The following is a 22655-nucleotide window of genomic DNA, read 5'->3' as shown; positions in this document are numbered from 1 at the left end:
TTTAACCGTGTGGTGTGATTTTTTTTTTTACCCCTCATTTTTCATGTCCAATAATCACAAATTGTTGCTTATTACTTTGTATGTGTCATCTCATGTAACCTGTAATCAGTGATTTAATCCAATTACTCTAACCGAATGAATAATAACGTTAATAGATGCACCTTATATAAATTTCAAATCCATAATTCAAAGTAGCCTCCTAAAAAACTAAACATTTTTGCCTCATAACACAACTGGAGCCACTTTGCACAGAGCTCCTCTGAGTTTGAAATGCTTTATAGATTGCGCCAGAATTAAAAGTTATCTTTTATAGCTTATAATATCTCAGAGGAAACAACATCAGTCTCGATCTCTATACTTTGATGATTTTGTTGTCATCCACTTTGTTCTCCCCTGTCTTTCCAGGGCTCCCAGGAAACACATCGTGGACACAGATATCCATTTTTACCATGTGCCCACTCATGCTGATGCCAGCAGGAAACGCATAATGGAGGACACAGAAGACTGGCGCCCGCGCACCGGCACTACCCAGTCCAGATCCTTCAGGATTCTGGCTCAGATCACTGGCACCGAGAATGGTACATTACTGACTGACTGAAGTGCACGCAGTCACTCTCTTTGCATAGTTACTACACAGACTGTTGTTTGTACACCTGAAGTAATGACCAAACAAATGAATACAGGGAATTTGCTACACACAGGTTAGGCAAAGCTAAATCAAGATGCTTACTCTATAGCACATCATTTATTTCTAAATTGATATAGTATTTTTAAAGGTCACATTGCTATAGAGTGCGCTCTAATGTTTCTCTTCTTCCCCTTGTAGTTCTTGCTGAGGAAGCTGACCAAGCCAAGAAAACAAAGTAAGTGCATGGCCAATTCAAGCTGACCTATAGAAAAATAATACTAATATCTCTAGTTTTGTTTGTGATTGTTTTAGAAATAATTTCATTGTATGGAATGATAATGCATATTCTGGAAAATCTTATCACTTTATATTTGTGTGATTTTTTCTTTCAACCACCTCAGTTGAGTACCTCTAACATCATTTCAAAGGCTATATTTATGCAGCAACCAAAAATCTGAGTAAATTGTTGTGACACAGTTCTGGCATTGTATTGATGCTATGTGGGCTCTTCCTGTCTAGACAGCAGAGGAAGGACCTCCTTTGATCCATTAATTCAAAAGCCAGATCTCTGTGCACTGAGCACTGTCAGTTCTCAAAAGCTCAGAAAGCAATTTTGATTAGATTCCCCTCTCCAGATGTTGAAGGTTGATTTTAAATATCATCATGACAGTTGTTGAAAGTGTCTCCACCTGTGCTTATCAATTGAAGTGCAGACATATGGAATGGTTTGTGTGCTCTTGGTTGCTGTGTGTGCTGTGTGTGCCTTGGTTGTGGATGTGACAGCATTGCATTGCTGCATGTTGTTTAACCTGTGATTGTGTTGTTCACAATCATGCCTGGGCTGTGGTCTTGTTCTCAGTGTGATGTGAGCCACTGGCTGTCCATTTCTCATAGTGGTTTGGGATCATGTGTCTGTTTGTGTGTGGCTTCATGGTTACATAAATTCATAATTTTCCTTCCATATGGACCATAATTCAAGGACCTTTTGACAAAAGGAAATGGGCTTTTTACATATTGTAAATGACAAGTGAATTACCTTTTGGCAATCCTTACAGCTCACTTTATTTCTTTGCATTGATTTCTGTAATTTTATTTTCTGATGATGACAGCAATACTGCCCGTCTCCACTACGTTTCCCATGTATCATCAGTTTTTTTGTCTGTTGTAATAGGTCATTCTGCTTCATCAAGCTTTCCCTGTAGCATGGCTGATAGGGCGTTTCATCGCAGACTTTAAGACAGCTAGTCTACATTACCTTAATCCTTCTTTTCTCTCTGTTTTGGTGTGTTTTTCTCTTCTTTGTCTCTCCTCTTACCCTCGTGTGCTTGATGGTAGAGTTAACAAGATCAGCACCCGGTTGGTGATTGGCCCTAAGTACAACGAACTGAGAGACTGGCACCATGGAGTGTCTGCTCGCACCCTAAATGTCCACTAGACTGTGTGTGTGTGTGTGTGTGTGTGTGTGTGTGTGTGTGTGTGTGTGTGTGTGTGTGTGTGTGTGTGTGTGTGTGTGTGTGTGTGTGTGTGTGTGTGTGTGTGTGTGTGTGTGTGTGTGTGTGTGTGTGTGTACCTGTGTATCTGTGCACTGTATATGTTTGACTTGTGGAGGGTTGTTAATGTAATGGTCTGATACAGAGATTCGAACTTGTGCATTAATGAGTGTGTAGTAAGGGAGCAGGAGTTAGTGTGTCATAAAAAGTTGTCATTCTCTATTAGTTTATGTGCTTGCAATGTGCTGGCCTCATTCAGATCTTTCATTTGTAAGTATTGCTTATGTGGTGATTCTAAACCCAAAGGTACAATAGAGTTAGAGTTGTGTTTACTTTCACCTCATTATACATACAGTAGATTTTCAGTTTGATTAAAGTGTGTTTGTACGTCGTGTATACACCTGAAATCATGTCATACTTTCATACAAACAAACATGAAGACATTCACAGTTGGAATAAAGTGGGAAAAAAGGAATCTAGAGTTTTCTTAGGTGACAGTCTAACCTGCATACACCAACACCCACAAACTTTAGATCCTCAGATCTAACACATACATACATAACACATACAGCTGTTTTACTAATCGTTTTTCTGCATCAGTGTGATAGAGACGATACACTGGACTTGTTACGATGGTAATGAGAAGAGGTGAGCACTGGGGTTGCCTGCAAAAAAAAATGTAGACCACATGTTATGAATCATTTAATTCACATTCACATAGAACATTAAGATACTTAGAGACTCAGACTTGTAAATAATTAAACCCTGCACCTTATTCTGGAGGCCTGCATACAGCCAATGAGGAAAAAGACATACATAAGGACTGACAAAGTCCTGCTTTTTACAGATGTGTTAGATAACTACACTGTTGTTTAACCTTAGTTGTCTTGTGTACCACACTAGGTTTAAAGTGGCAAAAGGGGAAGATGTGTAATTTAAAAGAAAGTCTATTTTTGAGAGCAAATCTGGCCTTGCTGTGCTTGAGAATGTACCCAGTGTAATGGGCAGTTATGTATGTTCCTGTATGTTTATTGCACACGAACGTTGTGACAGAGATTTCAAACCTATTTAAAAGCTTTAACAGCTTGTTTACATTTGTTTTATCTGCTAGCATTGGAATTATTTTTTGAACACAGTATCCTGGTGGCATCTTAAAAAGTGGAAGTGATTTCAACTAGTGATGGATGTATATACAGTATACTGTATATGAACCATAGCTATACCAATAGCTTACATGCTATGCTGCTGAGAAGTGACAATCCTGATTGGTGCTTTAAGACATTTGCATGGTATAAGGTATATGCAAATAAAGAAGACTCTCTTCAGTAAGCAGGTTGTTGAGCTTAGATGATGTGCAAAGTGACTGTATAAATGCTATACATGGCCTGTAATACAAAGGTATTACTTTGAGGCCTTTGCTATGTAAAATATTCTCCACTTCCTTAACATTTATTTCATCTCTATGTTTACTTCCTGCAGATCATGCTGTTTATTATTGTCTTTTCTTGTAGATTGTAAATCCAGTGCCTGAAATATCTTCTTTCTGTTTTGAGTTGAAAAAGTATTATGCCATACTGTAGCTAATAAAGTAATCAAGTTTTTTTCTTGTTTCCCTTTTTATTGTTTCTGGTGTCCCTCCCATTTCTTACCTTCTTGTCTTCTTCCTTAGCACCTTCTCTGTTTCCTACTTCTGCTTGTCTCATTGAATTTGTCCAATATAAAGTCATACCTAAATCTGTGACAGTTTGTTTCTAAATCTGTGACAGTTTGTTTCACCTCTTTACCTGTCATCTTAAATTGCACCTTGGCACAGTAGTAAATTTGTAGTAAACACGTGAAAAGGCCTTTTATTTTGTTACAGAAGTTAACCAACCATATTACTTTAAGTGGACAAAGGAAACAAATAGTTTGCTAGTGAAGATATCTGAAGTTTAATCTGAGACACTATTTTGGCAAGCTGTAACAATGATTTCACATAAGTGCATTTGCTGAACTTTTTCACACTTCACTTGAGTCTACTAAAACCAACTTAAATTCAAATAGTTCATTTAAGACACGCACACAACTCAATATTGTCAATCTTATGACATTATTCTCTGCTGTCACCTACCAGAGACAGGTCTTCAGCGCAACAGTCATCTGAATAATTAGGTGTTTCACTCACAACATTTAGTGGCCACAGGCAACAGCCTCATGAGTAATGGTCAAACCTTGTCCTCATTTCCTGACAGCCTCTTAAACACACAAAATCCAGAGAACCTATGATGTGCAACATACCGTCATCTAGTTGCCTTCCCAATGACAAATTCTGTTAACATGTTTGCTCAAATAAAATAAACATATTCATCTAAAATGAACTATCCATACGCTCCAGTTCTGGTGCCTTTAATGTATAATGGCTCAATTCTAAAACACCCTCCATCATATTACATCCATCCATCCTTTTTTACACTTCTCTTGATGCAGTGTTTTTCTCAGCCAACATGACTCATTCTTTTCTTAGAGTCCTGTCTGCACCCAGACTCCAGCATCATGTTTGCCTGTTAGTGTATTTCCTACCCAAACTATAGCAGTATATTCCTCATGTGGAAACAGTTCCATCACCAAACCAAGCACCGGAGACCTCCTCTTGTTTCTGTCAGTAGACCAACTAGTTCAGATATTACTCTTACAACTTCACCAAACTTTCAACTACTCTCTGTGACACAGCAGGTTTGGAAACCGCACAGTATTACGTGAAATTTTAATTATTATATTAGCTTTGGGTACAGCAATCATTTCATTTATTTTTTTTAACTGGTCTAGCAATTCCCCAGCAACACCACTAGAGGTCAGGATACACTAAGTGTAAGTCCAGTAACAGCCTGGGCATGATGGTGACTACTATAGCTTAGAGAAAGAGAGTCTTAGTTTTATTTTTTATGTCAACACAGGTGCTTCAACACATATTTTAATATATAGACCCACAAATAAAAAAAAAAAGTTTCAGTGACATATAGGCTAATTTACTGTATTTATCTTTCTAATCTATGCTGTTTTTCCCCTTTCGCTCTTTCTCTGTTCCCTAGACAGGAATGATACTTGTCTTATTTTATATTTCAACATGTCATGATATATATATATATATATATATATTCACTGTGGTCTTCTGCCATTGTTTTACTCTATATTGGTGTATGCACATGTATGTTTATTTGTAAACAGGAAGGACCTCCTGTCAAGTCCTCTATACCTCCTGCCCTGAGCAGCCCCATGGCCCCTTCCCTGCAACCCCAGTACCTCCAAACAGCCCACACAACACACACACGCTGAGTGCTATAGTCCAGAGCAGGCAAAGTAAATAAAGTGCCAGTGTAGTGTGTGTGTGTGTGTGTGTGTGTGTGTAAGCTTCACCCTGAAAGAATCAAAAGCTTTTTCTTTGTATACCCAGTCAACAACCTCTTCCTTTAGGCTTTTTGTGTAATTTTGATAATGACAATTGGTACTTAGCTTCTATTGTCATCTCCCTTTTATTTTCCTCAATGTGTTCTCACCTGGTCAGAACAAATTGTCAGAGCAATCCTTGGACTACTGAGAAAACAGTGTCTCTGTCCCCATTGGACGCCTTGTCATCACTGCAATTAGTCAAGCTCCCCTACCACGCTTGAGGAAGAAGTAGCTTTGTAGCGTCAATGAGCTGTACCTGCCTTAGAACAGGAAGTAGACAAAACTGAAAATTGTCATTTTACTCCTAAAAGCATAGTTTTTACTCAAGCACTGATCTTTATTGTTGTTTTTTTTTTTTTTATTTACTTTTTTAATACAGTTGTGTCCTGGTCTGGGTCCAGGAAAGAATGATGTACTAAAAACCTCTAGTTTACAAAAAATGAAAGTTACCATGGAGACTGTGTTTATTGGTGTTTTGTGATGCATGGAGCTTCACAATAATTACAGTCATCAACTAATTGCCCAATAGCACAGACACTACCAAACCTACAGGGAAGTCAACTTTAAGGATTGAAAGTACTGTATATCTTATTGGTTATACCACTGGGCTTTAGAGGAAGGAGGGGTTATTCATTCTAATTATAAAACTGTTTTACTAATACAAGTAATATTTTCTAAAATATGTTTATAGGTATACCTATTTTTAACCCACTGTGTAAATAAGGCCCTTGTGTCCACTGAACATGCCATTCATGGCAGTGAAAGAGCCATGTTTGTTCAAACCATGCCAGCACCAAAAGACACGGTCCATATGTCTCTGTGGAGACGACTCATACCAACTATAACATTCTGTGGTCACTGTAAAAAAACTTGGCACCATCTCACAGAGATCAGTCATTGGCTAGTGGACACAACTGTACACACTTAAGTATGAAAATGTGTGTGTCTGTGCATCTGTATGTGTGTGAGAGAGAGTTTGAGTGGGTGTTTCCATGGATGGATATCTTTGTCATTGCATATGTGTGAATGCACATGCATGCATGGTATAGTGTGTATTGAAATTGATCCAAAGAACATTACAGTCCTAAATTATAGACCATCTGTTGTGTGGTGGAGAGAGCTGCTAGACAGCAGTCAGCTATGTAAATGGACCATTTGTTCATTGTTCAAACGAAACCAACACATTTATGAGATGCATAATACAAGTTCTCGGTGGACTTACAGTACACAAGGGGTCACTTTACATTTGTAAACAGTTGGGTGTTTTCCTCATCATTGCTAAATAGCAGCAAACAAAAACTCTCATTATTAGGCAGCATACAGTGCCGAGAACAGACTTCAGATAAGACAATCGAAGAGACAACAACAGGGACGCAGAGAAAGGCCACTGAATGTGTAGTGGTAAGTACATAAATTTGAGCTTCCACTCTGCTACCACATAGAAGGAGGAAAATGCAAAGCCAGAACAGGGAAGGCATAAAGATAAAAAGAAAATAAATGTATTCCTCTCTTCCTCCTTCCTTCAGTCCCTCTTTAATTATCTCCTCGCTTAACAAGGTTCAAATGTGGTCCAGATGGTCAGCACTCTAACTCCCTACTATTGAATCAGAACAGTGGGACTCTCCATTAATCAACCAATCACAGTCTTGCACAATACAATTAAGGTTCTCTGTAATTGGCCTGATTGGTGGAGAATATTAATGAGCTGTGCTGTAATTGGGTCTAATGAATGAAGAACTGGGGAGCATCTTATTTCCTGCTCTATTTGTCACCTGTTGTTAGCCAATTACCATAGCAAACATGAATCAATGTTGTTACCTCATTCACCAAGATAATTTGAATAGATGGTGCTATAGCCTTTAATTTTGTGAGTTTAATGGCCTAATAGCATGATGAGGATGGGTTTTTTCCTGTTCTTTATAGGACCATTCTGCTTGATCATTTAAATCCTCTAGATGCTCTTGCTGCAATTTCCACATAGATAGAACAGTCAATTTAGGTGGGATACTTAGCTTATATATAATTTCCTTTACCTGCTATTTACCTGCTTCCTTGTTTTTTGGAGTTAGTTACTGCAATGGTTTGGCAACTTTGGAGTCATGACGCCCAGCCAGTCCCCCAAGACAGAGTGACAGCCTGATTATATTTATAGGAAAGAGACATGTTTCAGTTACACAAAATTTTTTTCTTGTTGACTTTTATTTAATTTTTTTTCATAAGATACTGGGCACCTTTAAAGCTATAGAACTTCAAAACTTTCAAATACTTCTGACAGGCTGACCATGTAATCGCAACATCCATATTTAGAGTCCGGCCAGGGACCTTTATTACATGTCATCTCATCCCTCTCTCTTCTCTTATTTCCTGTTACCTGTTTACTGTCTGCTGTCAAAATAGCCTACAAAAATACTTTAAACACAAACTCTCATTGTTTTAACTTCTCATAACTAATGTCCACAACAGGGCCATAAGGAAGTTCAAGTAAATACTGATTCATTTTAATTATGTCAAATGACTCCCACCTGTTAAACCTAAGAGGTTTCACTTAGTTTGTTATTGTTCAATATAGTTAAAATGTAAATGTGAATCAGTAAAAAATGTTTGCAGTTAATTGGCACTGTACGTACAAGAAGATAGATATATGGACATATATATCAATATGTCCACTGGCTCCTCCTGTCAGACAAATTGTATAAAATAGGTTGATAATGAGAATGAATAGCGATGCTCTGCAGTTTGACAGTCTCTTTTCTATAGACAGTGCTTAGATTAGGACTGGACTGGCTATAGACTGATTAGCTGGAATCAGTGCTGACACAGCAGTCCACTGGGTGCATTTATCACAATACCTGCCGTTGCACTGTAGCTTTTGTGTCTAGTGTTTAACAGTGTGTATATTTATCAGTCGGCCTCTATAATCACTTTTCAGTGGGCTGTCTTCTTTGTATTTGACAACTACTACTAAATACTAGCACAACTCTGGTCCTCAAGGGCCATTGTCCTGGACTGCAGTTTGACACCCCTTATGTAAATGTGTCAAAGATGTGAATGTCATTTTTGATCATCAACTAGCCAACTTTTTTTTTTTGTCAGTTAGTGTTTCTGTATTAGTTTTGATTTTAGAGGTCGTCCTGGGTGGTAAATCATGTGGTGACCCCTTATTCTCTAGGGACCATTTCATTTTATAGATGTGTCATGTGTTCAAATCAATTGCGTGCACAAGGAGTGTCACAGCAGAGGCAAAGAGAGCAGCTGAAACTTAGCATCTCTTGACGTGAAGCCAGCACACACACAAGTGTGACATTCTTCCTCTATCTTTCTCTGTCTCTCTCTGCTTGTTTACCTCTCGTAGGCTCTGACACTCTCCCTTTCACACTTTCTTTCTCGCTCACACAAAGCATACAGGCTCATAGTAACAACATAACTGTGACTGCAGTTGCCATAACACTTGTCTCCCCTGAGTCCCCTAACAGTCAGGCACACAACAGACAGCAGTGGTCTGATGGTTGGCCTCAGCCATAAAACTGGGGGAGTGACTTTTGGCCCATCCAAGCTCCTTATATGGTGCTGATGAACACAGACATAAAAGAAAAAAACACATGATGGCACTCATAGAGAGGTTATTAATTTTCCATAATGCAGCAGAGAGTTTGAGCCTCTGGGGCACCATTTGATTGATGAGCAGAGACATTTTGCTCCGCTCCAACACGATAACTGGACAAGCTCTGGCATCTCTTCACAAGGCAGGAAGATAACCCAAAAATGTTTATCAAGCCAAGTCTGCAACAATATTTCGTATTTAATCAAAATAGCTTCAATCCAATGAAACAAGCAAACATTTCTAACAAAGTGCGTGTCCTGATTTGTTTATATATTTTGTATGCTGTCTGTGTTTAATAATGGCTGAATTAAGTGAAAGAATGTTTTGTGGTATTTGATGTTTATTGCCATGTTTTAATCCAAAAAAAAAAAAAAAGCAAAATAACAGAATCAAAATTTAATGGCAATGAGTCCTTGAAACGTTTTTATTAGAGAGACAGAGAAAAAAAAGGTGCTGCTCTATACTTAGAGTTGATGTGGTGCTTTTCAGCTTTAACAAGCAGTGAAAATTTTACATCATGAGGTTGTGTTTGGCTCAGAGACACATGTTTTCCTCTACAAGTGAAGGCTGTGACCCAAAAGAGAATGTGTGACCCTTAAAAAGATATGTTGCCCTCGGAAAAATGTGTTGCTGTAGAGCTCAGCTTGTCTAATCTCGGGCAAGTACTCAAAACAGTGCTACAGATATTATATGTTTACATGTCATTTACAACTAACGGTGTCACACTGTGCCAATGCCAACTCTTTTGTGATGATAGCTGAGAAATACCTCAGATCCCATGCACTCATTTTCTCTATGTCATCATTTGAATGAATGTTTTGGCGTCGGTTGATGTGATCACCACTAATTTTTACTGCAGTCTCTTAAAATGACTTATCCTTTGACCCGAATGGCCCATGAAAATGGATTGCCAGTGTTGCCATGGGGACCCATTTAATTAGCCACTTCACTATCTCAAATGTCCTCACCCATATATTGTGTATTTAGAGAGGACCTTTAACATATAGAGTAGAGAGGTAATTATGTTTACCTGTACATGCAGTAGGTGTTGCTAAATATACAAATATGGAGTGAATGAATATGGTCAGACCTTGCCCAGTACAATGAGAATTTTGCTTCCCCTCCAACATTAGTATTGGCAGTCTGGCATCTGTCTACAGAACATCTGGTCTGAGCACTTTTGTTCATTACCCTATGCCATATTTCACTCCACTGTAGTCAATTACTCTCTACTGAGTCATTTGAATTGAAATTCTGGAATCAGTTTTAAATGGGTGTAATGTATTTTTAGTATTGTGTAAACCTACCCGTCCCCTATCCATCATCAGGCCGTCGGCCTGGACTCTGTTCTGCTGTTAAAGCAGCACATGGGCAACATTTTTATGTATATTGTACATGCACGAAGGAAGCGCAGCATAAAGTAGAGTACTGTACTGTTCTGGCTGTAACTGCATTCTGTGTTTGGGTTGGCACCATATTTGTCTCTGCTCTGTCAGCAGGTAGGTGGTCTGGACTCTGTCATACTCTTTTTTTTTTTTGATGGAGCTTGAAAAATTAGACTTTCTTCTCCTGTCTTTTTTTTTTTGCCTTTTTTCTAATGGACATGAGTACAGTTGGCTTTCAGAGATATTTCCCTGGGTATGACATATTTGTTAATAGTACTAACTAGCACACATACTATGTAGTACATGCAAAAACAGAATCAGCCACATTCTGCTATTGTATGACCCATCACTGAGAAAAAGCAGCCTGAAAATAATAGCTATTTGATTGAGAATTTAAGTGGTGCAAATACATATAGTTGATTTCCAAACTGACTATACATGCCCAGTGGTTTCTGATGTACGGTTTTTCGAAACATTAAGTGATTTATGTATAATTTGTGCTTACATTTTGTCTCTCTGCATAGTGAGGAGCGTGAAGAGCCTGAACTTAACAGCCATGAGTCTGCAGTTGTCAAGACCATGATCAAAGGACCTGCTGCAACCCAAGGTAAACACTGTGTGTGTTCTTTATTGTCCAGTTGTGATTGCAACACATCTTAAAGAGTTATTCATTCTCTTTTTCACATAATCACACATTCACACTGAGCACTGCTTATGATTATTGCCAGCTGTCATTTTTATGCCCTGTGTAAAATATGATTTATGGACCTGGGACCAAGACACAGCTGGCATGTCTCTTATGAACCGACTAAAATAATATTTCGTCTTTGTGAATACTTATTATAAAATACAGTATATATAATACATGGGTCCTAATGACTAAAATATATAGGGCTGCATGAAATCTGTGGAATATAGCATTAAATATGCTACCAAATCCCACAAGGTTTATCTGTATGCCTGTGTGTGAGGTGTTTTTACTCTGGGCATTTTGTGGTATTTTTTTTACTAAATTAACTAGTGGAGTATAATCAGACTTAGTTGCCTGAGCTGTTTTCTTAGCATAAGTCATAGTGAATTCTGTGACTCCCAAAATAAACATTCCCTTAGGAACTGAGCTAAATCTTCTTTTAAATATGTTATTTGATTGATTAATATATTAACCCCTACAGTTAAAAATTGTATTTTTTTCTCACAAAAAATATTTGGGACCCAATCCTAGTGTGAAACTGATTTACTGCTGTTGGACTGAATGTTGCAGCCAGTTAGCAAGAGGAAAGAGGCTTATTTTCCATAGTTGAAGCGTGACATATGTTGTGAAATAGGTCATTGCCGACGTTCTTTTTCTTTTCTTGTCTTTTTCCCCTGTGGAAACACATTAACCACGCAGGAGCACCCAGTGCTGCTATTGACGCCTTGGCATGCAGCATTTCTCCTCCATCAAAAAGATAATATTTACTGAAGGGACTAGCTGAAGAACTGCAGTATACATCTACATATATGTATAGACTGCGAGTCATAAAGTATGTGCTGACATAATTAATAGCAGCTTTGCTAAAGACCTTAAATGTCAAACAATGTAAAATAACAAATTGCTAGAATACTTTTTTAAGGATATTTTGGTATCTTGAAGCTGCTTTCAGCATCCATCTAGGACTGTGAAACATGTTTTATTTATAGCCCTTTGATTTTTTTTGTAGTATGACACATAGGTATGACATGCCAAGACTCAAAAGTAGCTCACCACCATCCAACGTGTCTCCATCTACAGGGTGGAGATCAAAGGCCAAGCTTTGTGTTTAGCCAGGTGCTCAGGGCTTCAGTGGAGGGAATGCCTTGGTGGTCCATGTGTGTGTGGCAGTGGCTGTTTTGTGTATACGTGCACATATGCAACAGGAATGTGTCAAAGATAGAGTGACATATTCTCTGTGTTGCCCTAGATTGACGTGGTGAATCCACTGTTGTGACAACAGTAGTCAGCCAGCTGCATGCATCACCATGACACCTGCTGCTTATATAGACAAAGAGGGTAGGGCTCAATAATTTACTCACCTGGGAAGAAAACACATAGTTTGTAATGGATGTAGTCACTCTTGGGTTTCCATCTTTGCCTTCTTCCTTTTATCATGTCTTAACCAGCATAGCCTTTTTATTTCTCTTCTACCTTCTACAGGTCACAGTCCACAGGCTGGTATGATCACTCCGTCATTTGGTATGAAGGGTAACGGCAGCACCAGTGTCCCAAGGGGTCCTGTCCCAGCCCGACCTGTACCCCAGCCCCATCCTAAAGATGAGGATACTCTGGTCCAGATGGCAGAACACATTCCCGCTGGGACTCGTACACCCATGTGTGCCCATTGCAACATGGTCATTAGGTGAGGGATAAATGCTGCAGCTAATAAGGCCAGTTTTAAGGATGTTTGTATGATCTCTATGTATAGACATTTAATATTTCACCAGATTTAAACAAGGGAACTCCATTAACAGAGAATCCTGTGAAACACTCATTCTTCAAACACAGCATACTTTTTGGCAGCAATATGGAGATATGAATAATGAATGCAAATACGATGTCATGAGGAAGGGAGGAGGTTGTCATGACCAAATTGTGATAAAGGTGTGCATGACTGATGGTAGTTTCATCATATCATGCCTATATACTGATTTACATAGATAATCAAAAAAGATCCCATCTCTTCAACTTGGCAGTGCAGACAGCATCTTGCACTCAAGCAAATTAAGAATGGGAAAATTAAAATATGTCCACTCTTTATTAATTCAGTGGCACAGGCAGGCACTTAAAATAATTAACTTGAAACCATCTTGAGAAAATAATTTGTGCATGAAACTATAGAACTACAAAGATCTCACTGTAGCGTAAATAAGGATAAGAGGAATTAAGTTGCACCTGCAGAAGATTACACCGTAGAATGACGTTGCACACATAGATGTACAGAGCATATGCACGAGAGGGTGATACCACCTTGTAATTTTTCCTGTCTCCCATTTAAATGATTAAGAGTAAAGAATCTGATCTGTAAGACACAGACAGCTTGGTAGCTTATGGTGACTTGTTAGATAGCTGACTTCCCTAACCCCAGCATTATCTCTGAGCTTGTGTCAAAGTACATTACCAAGGATAGGGTTGCTGACATACTGCGAAGATGGGGCCCGATAAGCCTAGCTATTGTGTGCAGTAAATTAGTCCCTGTTGTTTTCCCACTTTACCTAATCAAAAAGAACAAGGTCATGGTGTGGGCTGAGTGAAGGCATGGATGGATGATGGTTACCGTGACATAGTGGATTTTGTAGTGGATTTTGTGTTCCTCATTTCTGAAACAACTAATGGCCTGACTGGAATATTGACATGAATCGATCAACTCATATAAATTTAATCTAAAAATAATTCCGATACTTAAAGATAAGATAAGAAAAAAAAGTGAGGTTATGTAATTTACAGTTCAATATCAATACAACCTGTCTTGGGAGCTTATGTACTTTTCTTCTTGTTTTAGCATTCACCATTATAATTTTCACTTGGGTCATTAACACTGACTATTCTTTAGAATTATAGATCACTGCAAACATAAAACATTTAGACTTGTGAATTCTGCGTCTTTGACTCATTTAACAAAACCAACAATTTGTTGAAATGTCCATAGGTCTCTTAATAGTGGTTCCCTGGGCTTTGATGTTGTGGAGACAGTGCTAATCACTGCAACACTGTACCACCATTTACATTATTTTATATATATTCACTTGTGGTGTCACTATTATCCCTCTAGTGGTTGTTTCTAGAAATGACAATGGAATCAAATTCCATTAACCTACACGACATACATTGGCATCTCTACTTGGCGTTTATGGTGAAGTATCCTTTAATCACTGTCATACAGAAATTTGACTAGTTTGCCATTTTCTCTTAGGTTAACTCTTTGCCAGTGCAGAGCTAATTTGAAATTTCAGGTGAAAATCAATTGTTGATTTCAACATATTCTGTTCTCTCTGCTTGTCTCTTTTTTCAGAGGGCCCTTTTTAGTGGCAATGGGGAAATCGTGGCATAAGGAGGAATTCAACTGTGCCCACTGCCACATGTCCCTAGCAGATATTGGTTTTGTGGAGGAACAGGGATGTGTCTACTGTGAACACTGCTATGAAGAGTTCTTTGCTCCAACCTGCAGCCGCTGCCAGGCCAAAATATTGGGGGTAGGTTAGTGAGAAACAAAATGGGGCAGTAGGTTGTGTGTTATTTATGTCTGTTCATGTGTGCAGGAGTAAAGGCTGGGGAGAGGTGCACTTTCTATTTCGTTATGGTTATTCAACAGAATGTATTGTGGCTCATTAAAAAACTGTTGGTACTGTCTCTGTTAGTGACATTCACATACTGCAACTCCATCAATCAAAACATAGTGCTCCTCTGGCAGTGCAGTTGTGTCACATGTGCCCCCTTCATTTGTTTTATGGTTTCATGTTTCCTCACTCACTAATATTTTTCTCAACATTGTGCTTAGGAAAAAATAAACAGTTTGTAACTGTGTGTACGTGTTAGTCCCTATGAGAGGGTGGCTTACTATAAGTGGATTAAACATGTGGCACTACTCTCCACTTTTCCAGAATGGGCCCAGGGTTTGAAGTGAGAAATTGGATGCATAAAGAGGTTTGGTAGCCAGTTCTCTATGAACATAATCGTATGAAGTAACTCCAAAATGTGAGATACTTGACTTTCAATAAAAACTATAGAAAAGCAGTTCCTGCAGTATATGTTTTGGTGTTAGGAGAATTTGGTTTATAGGACTAAAGGCTGCAGGTGTAGCTTGAATCCAAAGTGTCAGGAAGCTGAGATCTCTGCTCTCATAACAGCTCTGACATTCATCCCTCACATGTTCTAGCCTCAATAGCCTCAATCCCTTTCAACCCGCTATTTCTCACACATCTTCAACCAGCTTATTAACCTGTTTTCTCACTCCCTCTCTCCTAATCCTTCATTTTACTCCAGTACACCAACTTTCCATTGCTTCCATGTCCTGTCTTGTTCTCACAGTTTAAGGGTGGGAAAGAAAGCAGCATGTCTAGTTGAAGCTGGGTCATGTGGGCCCACAATAAAAAAAAGTAATGTTTAAGTATGACATGAGAAAAGGTCAGCCTGTATGAAAAACTGCATTCCCACCACATTAAGGAAATAAAATTATAAATTCATCCTTCTGATTAAATAGGGGTTAATAATTAAAAATAACAGATTTTTATTGGCAAATTACATGTACAACATTGTTGCACAATGTGTTGTGGATCTAGTTGTTCAATTGCTGTGACTGACAGTCACAGTCCAGTGATCCTAACAAACTGCAGGATGGCTTTAATTAATCACATCGTTTGCATTTGGGTCTAGGAGGTGATAAATGCCCTCAAACAGACATGGCATATCTACTGCTTCCTGTGCGCTTGCTGTCAGCAGCCTATCAGAAACAACACCTTCCACCTGGAGGATGGAGAGCCATTTTGTGAACAAGGTGAGTGATGTCTCAACGTTTGGAGATATTGACTGTGCTGACACTTCTGTCTCACACTACAGGACAAAAGGCACAGCAGTCAGTGGGTGGAAAGACACAAGTGACATTCTGTTACAAACTGACTTATAGTGTTTTACTGACTTATACTTATGTAAATCTTGATTTCAATCAAACACTACCAAAATGTGATTCTATCACTAACACCAAGTTTAATAATAATTTTGCAGAATCTCCATGGCAAAATATGTTTGTTCACTGCCACTTATGATCTCTGTTTAGGGTACAGATGTTTGATTATTGCTGTAAACCATGGTTGGTTATTTAAAATATGCTATCTTTGTCTCTAAAAGACTTCTATAGTCTATTTGGGACTGGCTGCCATGGCTGTGAGTTCCCCATCGAGGCTGGAGACAGGTTCCTGGAGGCACTTGGTTACACCTGGCATGACACCTGCTTTGTTTGTGCTGTAAGTGAGGATCACAATGAATTCAGTCCATCACAAGGCTAATACATAATGCCTGACATCACATTTGTCCATAATTACATTTATTTCATAGCTAATTAATTACTTAGAGTCATAGTTTTTGTATAATAGTGTGTGAGTACTGCACAAAGTCAGTCTGGTCTGTCAACTTTACTTATGTAATGTTCCTATTTCTGTGTGTTTTTGTCCTTTTTTTCCTCAGGTGTGCTGCACTAGTCTGGAAGGCCATACCTTTTTCTCCAAGAAAGACAAACCTCTTTGCAAGAAACATGCTCATACACTGAAGATATAGCTGACTTGACTTTCCTCATAATTTTAGCGTCTTGGTTGGTCTTAGTTCATGCAACAATAACATGCAAGCGATGCTTGTACAAGCCTATTAGCGGCTCTTACAGGTAACAATAAAGGGCACACTCCCATCTATACAGGACTGAACTTATTTTTGTCCAAAAACCCACACCGATAAGCCACACTGTAATCTGCAATTTTAAAGAGATTCCTGATATAAGCAGCAAAATATGTTGTTTCATTTTTCACCACAAAAAAAAAATACTTTGAAAGAATCAGATTAGTTTTAACTGATTTTCAACCAAAAGTAGAAATTTTTTACTGCCAAATGAATTATATGTATACTACCACTAGGATTCACCCATCAAAATTATATTAGGATTTTGTGATCCTAATCTTTATATTTTTTTTCTCTTTAGTTTCTCAGAAGTATGACAGTGATGAGATCATCACATTTATTATTGTAAGTCATTGTATAAAATGGCTCAGTTAACCTGTTAAATCATGCAACACTTGTAATTAGACAGCACCAGAAATGGGGGAAATATATACCCAAACCACATGAATACAGAGAGACAAGGATATTGAACTTTATTTCTTCTGACCAGGCACTTTCTTTTTGTTGGTCTTCATGTAATAAAATTTAGTCTTTAACAGTAATGAACTTTGCTGCCCACATATGACCAGACTGTATTATTCACAACAGTTAAAATATCAAAATGTGCACCCAAAAATGACCACAATGTGCTTGTAGTAGTTGTTTTAAAACAAGTTGGCCTGAATATCCGGGGGGATGGTAAAGCTGTTTCCTTAGAATTATTTCCTTAGAATTATTTGTTTTCCATATTTTTTAAAAATAAATTCAATGTATTTTATTTTTTATTTGTTGTGTAAAACTGGTATCATTGACAAAAATGCTGCAGGTTCCCAAACAAAATTTAGTGAGAAAGAACAGTAAGGCATTTGACAGAGATAAAGAGAGGTAGTTTTGATTTTATGGAGGACAGAATTGGCCCTTAATCTAAACTTCAAAAAAGTATGCATACAAAATAGAAAAATGTGAAAAAAGCCCATAGAGTATCTATTTATGCATTAACCCTAAACTTACACGTCTTAGCAGTTGCACAGTATTGGCCTAGTCTACATTGTCCTATAATTGCACTACTTTCTGGTTGATTCATTCCCCAATATGCTCATAAAAATAAGAAGCTATTTTTGGCAAAAATAAAGTGTCAAACATAATCCAGTAATTCTAAACTATGATAAATAGTGTATTTAAGTTTGTTTATAGAGGGGAGAAATGTCTTATCTGACAATATGTATTTAACTCTTTGGCTAACTGGGTTTTTGCTTTTTGGAGACTGGTGCAGGGAACTGATTAGGCATAGTTTTTAATATCTCACTTGACTGTCCACAAACCATCCAATCATTGTTATGGTTGAGGAGGACATGTGGGTGGCTTTGTTGTGTTTTTCTTATACCAGGGCAAATAGCAGCAAAACTCACTGCTATCTTAATTTTACATAATTGGATTACAGAAATCTGGGGTTTTACTGTATGTATTTAAGAAAGACCTAATTCTCAAACACAGAACTAGAGTAGAGATTATTAATAGTGATCTGAGTGTTTAATAAATGATGTAAAAAAAATATCATGCGTTTCCTTCTTTGCATTCTTTATCTTATCACTTGAGAAACCGAATCTAACGTATTGTCTTTGTTATGTAAGAATCTACGAAAACAATGAAAGAAAAATGGAAAAATGACTTTGGAAACATTTAGTCGTTTTATCATTGAGGCCACAGCAAATCAACTACACAAAACAAAGGAAACACAAAGCGAATGTGACGTGTGTAAGTTGGTCTTATACAACTGTACATTATACCACATGTACATTGAATATAATGCTCTGATTTAAAAATGTTACTGCTTTTTACTTGTTACTGTTCGTGATTCACAATAAATAGTAAATAAAATGTTTATCAGTATTTCCAAACTTGGACACAGCTAAAGTTTTGAGCCCTATTGATAAATATAATTCTGGTTGGTAGCCTGTTGACATAATTTTTCATTGTAGAAAGGTCCATTTAAAGAAATGTGACTGGCAGTAAGCTTTGGCGTGTCTTGTAACATCCATTTCTAACGACCAAGCCCATTTTCTGCCCATTTTTTCTTTAATTAATGAATTAATTAATTCATTTGAGTTCCAGTTCACTATAAAAAAATGTATTATTATTAGTAGCAAGAAATAAAATAGGCTCTTTGAATCTAGTCAGATTAAGAAAAAAGTCAATCACTGCTCTCCTTCTCTGTGGCATTAATCGCCCCTCATACAGCCCAGTGGTTTTCGTGTGTCAGAAATGTGACCTGTGTGTGAGGAGAGAGAGAGAGAGAGCGAGAGAGAGAGAGAGAGAGAGAGAGAGAGAGAGAGAGAGAGAGAGAGAGAGAGAGAGAGAGAGAGAGACAGAGAGACACTGACTGACTGACTCCAGACTCCAGAGTGGAAACTGACCGACTCTGAACAGTACCCGGAGTGTCCTACTGTCCTACTGAGTGCCAGAACTTTTCCTCTCCGAAGAAAACAACAAAGCTTCCTGAGGTGAGTAAACTTCGAGTGACACCAACAAAGAGTTGTTTTTTTTTTAGCGCAGCGTTACGTTGTCTTTGTCCGTCTTTAGCCACCTCGGAAAGTTTGACAGGCGTCGCTGTGTTTGTCTGCTAAATGTTGACATGTCTGCTGCACGTGTGTCTGAGATTTTGCTCCATGGACAGATGAGCCAGCTCCTCAATGAAACCTGCCACAGTAAAGGATGTTTGCGTTACTGCCCTGAGCAGCATGGCGTTTGTTTTGAGGTGATACTTAACCTGCACTGTCTCTAAAGAGGAAACGCAAATACATGTAGGCCTGAATCAAACAGTAGCAGGGTATCAGTCTCAGCCCACTATGAAGTTTAGCACTAATTAAAATAGTCACATTAGTCTACATTACCCTCAGAGCATTTCTTTTGTTCAGTGCTATGTGAAGATATTCAATTTAAAAACACTGTAAAATGGTCTAAATGCCACTGGCAGTAAACTTAGGTTTTTGCTTAGATTTGTGTATTTGTGAGATTGTGTATGATTGAGTTTGAGAGTGTTTGATACCAGAAAAGAAGAACGTCTTAGCTGCACGTGTCTGTATAGAAGTGATAGTGAGTTATTTTCAGAAAGATATCTGGGTATGGATGAGAGCAGTAACTGCAAACATGTAAATAAATACATGACCAGAACCGAACTCAAAAGTTTTCATAATGATGTGCACATTTAATGTGATAGTTAATTTCACAGTTATCTTCATCTCACCCGTTCTGCTAGATATTACACACAAAGTGCTGAACGTAGCTGGATATTTTACCCAACTATCGTAGATACGATGGGGAACCTTCATAGCATATGTTGTTGTTCAGGCGTCCTTAATCTCTGCAACTTTCAACTCAAACACAAATTTTGCATTAGCAGTTCTTAGGATAAACTAGACTTTCACATGAAGCCTTCCTGTAAATACTTTTTATGAATTTAGGCTATGTAAAAAATATTAATCCTGGCTCCTCCTATAATCCTGTAGTCACCGCAGTGCTACATTGACTTTACTAAGTTTCCTTCAGAAAATGTTAAAACCGCCCTCTGTCTGGATTCTTTGATTTGGGAGAATGGGTCTCAAGTAGCAGTGACCTTCCTTTCATTTTTGAGACTAGGTGAAGTGAGCCCTTCTCCAAGGGCTCATAAGGCAGACAACACAAAAAACAACACAGCCTGCAGCACCGAATAACCTACAGCCCAGTATTCCTCATACACCCCACTCACACACACACACACACACACACACGCACACACGCACACACACACACAGTATTCGGCACTCCCTCTGGGTCCAGTAACCAGGACCAGGTGTTCGTCAGTGTGGGTTATGACAAGAGTATATCTTTACGTGTGTGTATGTGTGCATGTGTGCACATGAGCAAGCACGTATGAATGTATCCATCTGGCATAATACTGTGGCTCCAAATCTTACCTCACCTCATCTGAGGGGTCCAGGGGCAGTAACACCAGGGGACCACGCAGGAAAACACTCAGCAAACATGAATGAGAAGAGCAGAGGTCCAGATGTGTGTGTGTGTGCGTGTGTGTGTGTGTGTGTGTGTGCGTGCGCGCGTGCGTGCGTGCGTGCGTGCGTGCGTGCACTGTTTTTCTTGTCTGTCGATCCAGTTAAGTGTATGCAGTTGTTGAGCGTATACTGGTAACAGCAGTCTTATTTAGGTCAGGAACGCATCACACAAATCTCTGAAACAACCAGATTCTCAATTGGCTGTGTAATTGAGTTTCACATAGAAGCTGTAAACAGAACATTTCCCTCATTTTCTTTGCTTCTCTGTGTGTGTGTGTGTGTGTGTGTGTGTGTGTGTGAGAGAGAGAGAGAGAGATAGAGAGCGCGAGCGAGAGAGAGAGAGCGAGCAGCTGAGACACTTAAGAGTTTCAAACACCTCGTCGTGTGAGATGAGGTGTCTGATACTGACTGCTGGAAATTCAGATCGCATTACTGGAGTTTTATCGACATGCCAAGAATAGCATATTTGCCAAAACAAACTCAATTTCTGTCTGTGGAGAAAAGATGAGTGGAACACAAAGAAGAAAAGACTGGCAGAGAATAGCCAGAGGAGAAATTTACACATCCACAATGTTGATTCTGTATCAAATGTCATTATTTAAAGTGTAAGGCTGATGATTTTGTTTTTCTTTTGTTTTTTTTTAAAATTATTTTTAACAAGTCCCACATACATCTCATGTTTCATGTACTCAGAGTAATGCAGAACCTGGGTGACGTGTTTCTTCCTCACAGAATGACTGGGGCACCTCTTATGTTGGTCTAGCAGAGATCACACACGTGCACGTTAAGCTTTTTTCAGAGACTACAAAAACTTATGGCCATTTTTAGTGTTTGGATCTCTCATTTGAAATCATGATCAAAATGCGAATATAGCTGAAACAGCCACATTGCTAGACAATCTGTGAAATATGCATTTACCAGTATGGATGCCTCCATCTATGAGCTTATAAGCTGTGATGGCAGCTCATGACATCGAAGTGTTGAGCAGCAACAAAGATAAGAAAGACAAAGCAGTCAGACGAGCCTCAGAAAGGTGTTACGTTTCTAATCTTTTTCATCTAAAATCATCATGGCTGCACGCCAGAACTCCCTGCCTCTTGTGATTCTCCACTTATAGGGCAAACATTTCTTAGGAAAATGAATATGCCATAAGCACTTGAAGAGAATTACAGTACCCACATTATATTTGTGCAGGTAAACATACTCTATCTCCAGAAATGTATTCACCAACAATAAGACAGTAAAAGTAACTGTTCATGTGAACCCGAGGACACTTTGCCACTGTTTAACTTCTCTAATGTCCAATTTCCTCAACTTACAGAGTGTTGATAACAATCAAGAGCGTCAAGAACGTTGAGCCTGAGGGCTTTTTCTCCAAGATCTAACTCTTTTTTAATTACAGTGTCAGTGTGATTTATAGAAACACTGCACCTTTTCTATTTAGCTAAACTCAGAAACAGATATTCTGGTAGTTTTAGAAAGGTTTCCACAGGCCTTAAAAATTCCCCTGTAGAGTTGAGATAATAAAGCGCCAAAAGTTTTTTCAAAATAAAACTGTCACATTTATTAACATCCCTCAAATCTCTGGCAGTGCCCCCTTGAAGAACTGCAAGAAACACCTTAAATCGTGTATTGCAGATTTATGTTCACAGCAACTCATCACCTAAAGCAGCCAAACATGGCCAAATGTACGTTTTAGCTAC

The 22655-nt window shown here is 38.5% G+C and overlaps 3 protein-coding genes across 5 annotated transcripts in view; all 3 read left to right on the top strand.

Moving 5' to 3' along the window:
• LOC113138743 (PDZ and LIM domain protein 5) overlaps positions 1–3719 on the top strand; it is a 35445-nt gene extending 31726 nt beyond the window's left edge. The window contains exons 8-10 of one of the 2 annotated variants that reach the window (XM_026321449.1): positions 406–578; positions 827–863; positions 1964–3719. In XM_026321449.1, coding sequence (XP_026177234.1) covers positions 406–578; positions 827–863; positions 1964–2063 — 310 coding nt within the window. In that variant the 3' untranslated portion in view covers positions 2064–3719. The remainder of the gene's footprint in view (positions 1–405; positions 579–826; positions 864–1963) is intronic. The other variant, XM_026321448.1, reaches the window with a different exon arrangement.
• A 7380-nt stretch (positions 3720–11099) lies between these two features.
• On the top strand, positions 11100–17531 carry LOC113138741 (PDZ and LIM domain protein 5-like). Its single transcript, XM_026321447.1, has 6 exons — positions 11100–11137; positions 12704–12905; positions 14556–14736; positions 15917–16037; positions 16388–16503; positions 16724–17531. Exons 1-6 carry the CDS (start codon positions 11110–11112, stop codon positions 16811–16813), a joined length of 738 nt encoding a protein of 245 aa, XP_026177232.1. The 5' UTR covers positions 11100–11109; the 3' UTR covers positions 16814–17531.
• A 1788-nt stretch (positions 17532–19319) lies between these two features.
• The window catches only part of bmpr1ba (bone morphogenetic protein receptor, type IBa), a 59612-nt gene continuing 56276 nt past the window's right edge, over positions 19320–22655 (top strand). Inside the window, exon 1 of one of the 2 annotated variants that reach the window (XM_026322420.1) lies at positions 19320–19407. The gene's annotated coding sequence lies outside the window, so the exon portion shown is untranslated. The remainder of the gene's footprint in view (positions 19408–22655) is intronic. The other variant, XM_026322419.1, reaches the window with a different exon arrangement.

The sequence above is a fragment of the Mastacembelus armatus genome, chromosome 9, assembly GCF_900324485.2.
Source record: "Mastacembelus armatus chromosome 9, fMasArm1.2, whole genome shotgun sequence".
Lineage (NCBI taxonomy): Eukaryota > Metazoa > Chordata > Actinopteri > Synbranchiformes > Mastacembelidae > Mastacembelus > Mastacembelus armatus.
This window is presented reverse-complemented; position numbering and strand designations above follow the sequence as displayed.

What these genes read in the sequence shown, in the direction of transcription:
- LOC113138741 (XM_026321447.1), top strand. Translation starts at nt 11,110, where the DNA reads ATGATCAAAGGACCTGCTGCAACCCAAG. An exon ending in CATTGCAACATGGTCATTAG is followed by an intron (nt 12,906 to 14,555) that starts GTGAGGGATAAA and finishes CTCTTTTTTCAG; the next exon opens with AGGGCCCTTTTTAGTGGCAA. An exon ending in ACACCTGCTTTGTTTGTGCT is followed by an intron (nt 16,504 to 16,723) that starts GTAAGTGAGGAT and finishes TTTTTTCCTCAG; the next exon opens with GTGTGCTGCACTAGTCTGGA.